The 2,579-nt window shown below is 41.8% G+C and overlaps 1 protein-coding gene across 1 annotated transcript; it reads right to left on the bottom strand.

Moving 5' to 3' along the window:
- Positions 1-571: 571 nt before the first annotated feature.
- Positions 572-2,166, bottom strand: C4H1orf53 (chromosome 4 C1orf53 homolog). The gene is made up of 2 exons (XM_029063578.1): positions 2,008-2,166; positions 572-695 (listed from the first exon to the last, which is right to left on the bottom strand). The coding sequence occupies exons 1-2, from the start codon at positions 2,164-2,166 to the stop codon at positions 624-626; spliced, it is 231 nt and encodes a 76-aa protein (XP_028919411.1). The 3' UTR covers positions 572-623.
- Between the last annotated feature and the right edge of the window lie 413 nt (positions 2,167-2,579).

Genomic DNA, 2,579 nt, shown 5'->3' with positions numbered 1-2,579 from the left:
ACCCAAAACCGGGGGAGGAAGGATGAGAGACTAAGTGGGAGAGAAGGGAGACGGACGCCGAAAGCTAACATCTTCGGCCTGGGAATCCCCAAATGAAAATAATTTTCATTTTTTAACGAGAGAACAGATGGAAGACGATAGTTTTCCTGAAGCAGAATTGCACTTCTTGGGCACTCGCATGCATCGCTCCAGAAAACAGCATTATAACAATCCCTAGATATTGAGATATAAATAAAATGAAATATCCACTCAAACTCTTCTACTTGACACCAGCCAGAAACCTCCTTTGGAGTACTATTTCCGTCTACATGTATATGACTAGTAAGAAAAATTAAGTCAGGAAATAATAGAGAATTACCCTGTGACCTCATCTCTATTTGTTCTATGCAACCGTCTTTATTTTCTTTAACATGTGTTTCATAATGAAGCAAGACAACAGAAAATAACTATCAATAGTGTCACGTCTGAAACATACCAACACACACGAACATCAGCTGGCTTTATTTGTAATTACAATTTTTAAAAGAGAACTCGACTGCTTAAACTCACTCCATAAAGAAGAATTGTGGATTAGGCTTTTTACAGGGTAAAATCAGGATAAGAGGGCACAGTTGCGATTGTTGTCAAGTATAGAAAAAAGAGTTGAATCGCTTCTTTTTGGTAGGTTCTTTAACGTTGATTTGACCGAATGGACACTGCAGAAGAAATCAAATATATCACTGTTGCAGTATACAGAAGTCAGAATGAAAAAGCACAACACTGCTTATGTTTTTTTAAAGGTTTTTAAAAAAAATCACTTAAAACAAATCATTTGATCTCTGGTGCCCTCCAGACTGAGAGGAAAAATAACGGTCGCCTCTAGCAAATGGTCCTAATTAGTGTCCAAGAAACCACTTCCTAAAGGTCTCTCCAACTTTTGGGGATTTTATTGTCCTAAATTCAGTCTTTTTAAAAACTCTCCTCTACTATTCCATCCCTCATCCTAAAGGCTGTGTTCTCTGCAAAAGCTAATGGCACAGGTACAAGCAAGCAGGCCAGTTAAGTTTTCAATTCGATACTGACTACCGTTAATATAGGCATTTAATGGCTATTTTTAACTACTTAAAGGACCCATCAAAGGAAATTCTCTTCCAAGAATACCCTAGGCCCGTGTTGTTGGGGTTTTTTTTTTTTTTCCATATACACACATTTAATGAAACTTCTTCAAAAGGGTCTTAGTGAAAAAATAGTTGATGTTTCACTTAGAAGCACTGAAGAGAGCTAACTGGACTTTAAAATCCGTGGACAAGTCAGAGCATAACCCCCTAGCCCCCACCTGAATCGGGCTACGTTTAAGTTTGTTTTCTGTCCTAACTCGACAACAGCTCATTTGCCATTGCGAGTTTGCTCACCTTCCTGTTCGACCTGAAAAGGAGAAAACAAGGATTTTTGCTCCTTCTTCTTTCCTCCCTTCAACTTTTCGTCCCAGTGATGTGTCCCGATTCCACAATTATTCTGAAAAACGCGCCAAGAGATGTCAACGCCCCGTCCCCCACTCGCTGTGATTTGCTTTTCAGAGAAGATGTGATTTTTTAATTAATCCAGGTTGACCAATTCTTGTTCGAAAGAAAAAAAAAAAAACAGCGACGGGAAAAGCACTCCCGGTTTCTAGGGCCCTAGTCAGTGACAACACCCACCTCTTTTCATGGGCTCTTTGGGCTTGCCTAATGAACGTAATTTACTTGAAACAACAGAGAAAAGTTTTTTTTCCCCCTCTAATAAAGAACTCCAGTGAATTTCAAATCACAGCATTTCAAACAGGAATTGACATTCATGTGAAATGTTGCAATATCCCATTAACTTTAAAGGTCCTCCGTTGACCCTTAAGGACTTCGTTGTCCTTGGCTCGCTTGCTTCTTAGAGAGTCCCTTTAGCTTGATTTAGCTTGTTTTTTCAAACCGTCTTTACGAAGTCACAGAAGCACTGTAAGGTTGCCGCCCGCCGCAAAAATACGAGTTTTCTACCCACGTGTCTAAAGGTCGAACCACAGCATCTTCCTCTCTGCAAGGGAGCATCTTTGGTGAGGACCCGAAGGCCAGTGGCTGGATCCGCGTAGGTTGCTCGACCAGCCTTAAAGGTAAATAAAGCAAATCCTTGGCAAACTACCGCTTTCTTTCGTCGTTTCATTGCACTCTCTCTTCCCTGTGCTTTCATCTCTCAGGTGCCTCAATCTAAGACCTCACAACAGCCAACGCGTGGCTCAGTGGAAAGAGCCCGAGCTTGGGAGTCAGAGGTCGTGGGTTCGAATCCCAGCTCTGCCACTTGTCAGCTGTGTGACTGTGGGCGAGTCACTTCACTTCTCTGGGCCTCAGTTACCTCATCTGGAAAATGGGGATGAAGACTGTGAGCCCCACGTGGGACATCCTGATTCCCCTGTGTCTACCCCAGCGCTTAGAACAGTGCTCTGCACATAGTAAGCGTTTAACAAATACCAGCATTATTACGATTAGAGATTGAATGCATCCACCCGCTATGCATAATCTAATTTTATGTCGTGGAAGGAAGATGAATTGTTAGGGCAAATGACTAGAGAAGCAGTG

The sequence above is a fragment of the Ornithorhynchus anatinus genome, chromosome 4 (genome assembly GCF_004115215.2).
Source record: "Ornithorhynchus anatinus isolate Pmale09 chromosome 4, mOrnAna1.pri.v4, whole genome shotgun sequence".
Lineage (NCBI taxonomy): Eukaryota > Metazoa > Chordata > Mammalia > Monotremata > Ornithorhynchidae > Ornithorhynchus > Ornithorhynchus anatinus.
Note: the sequence above shows the minus strand (reverse complement) of the source record. Positions and strands in the feature narration are given on the sequence as shown.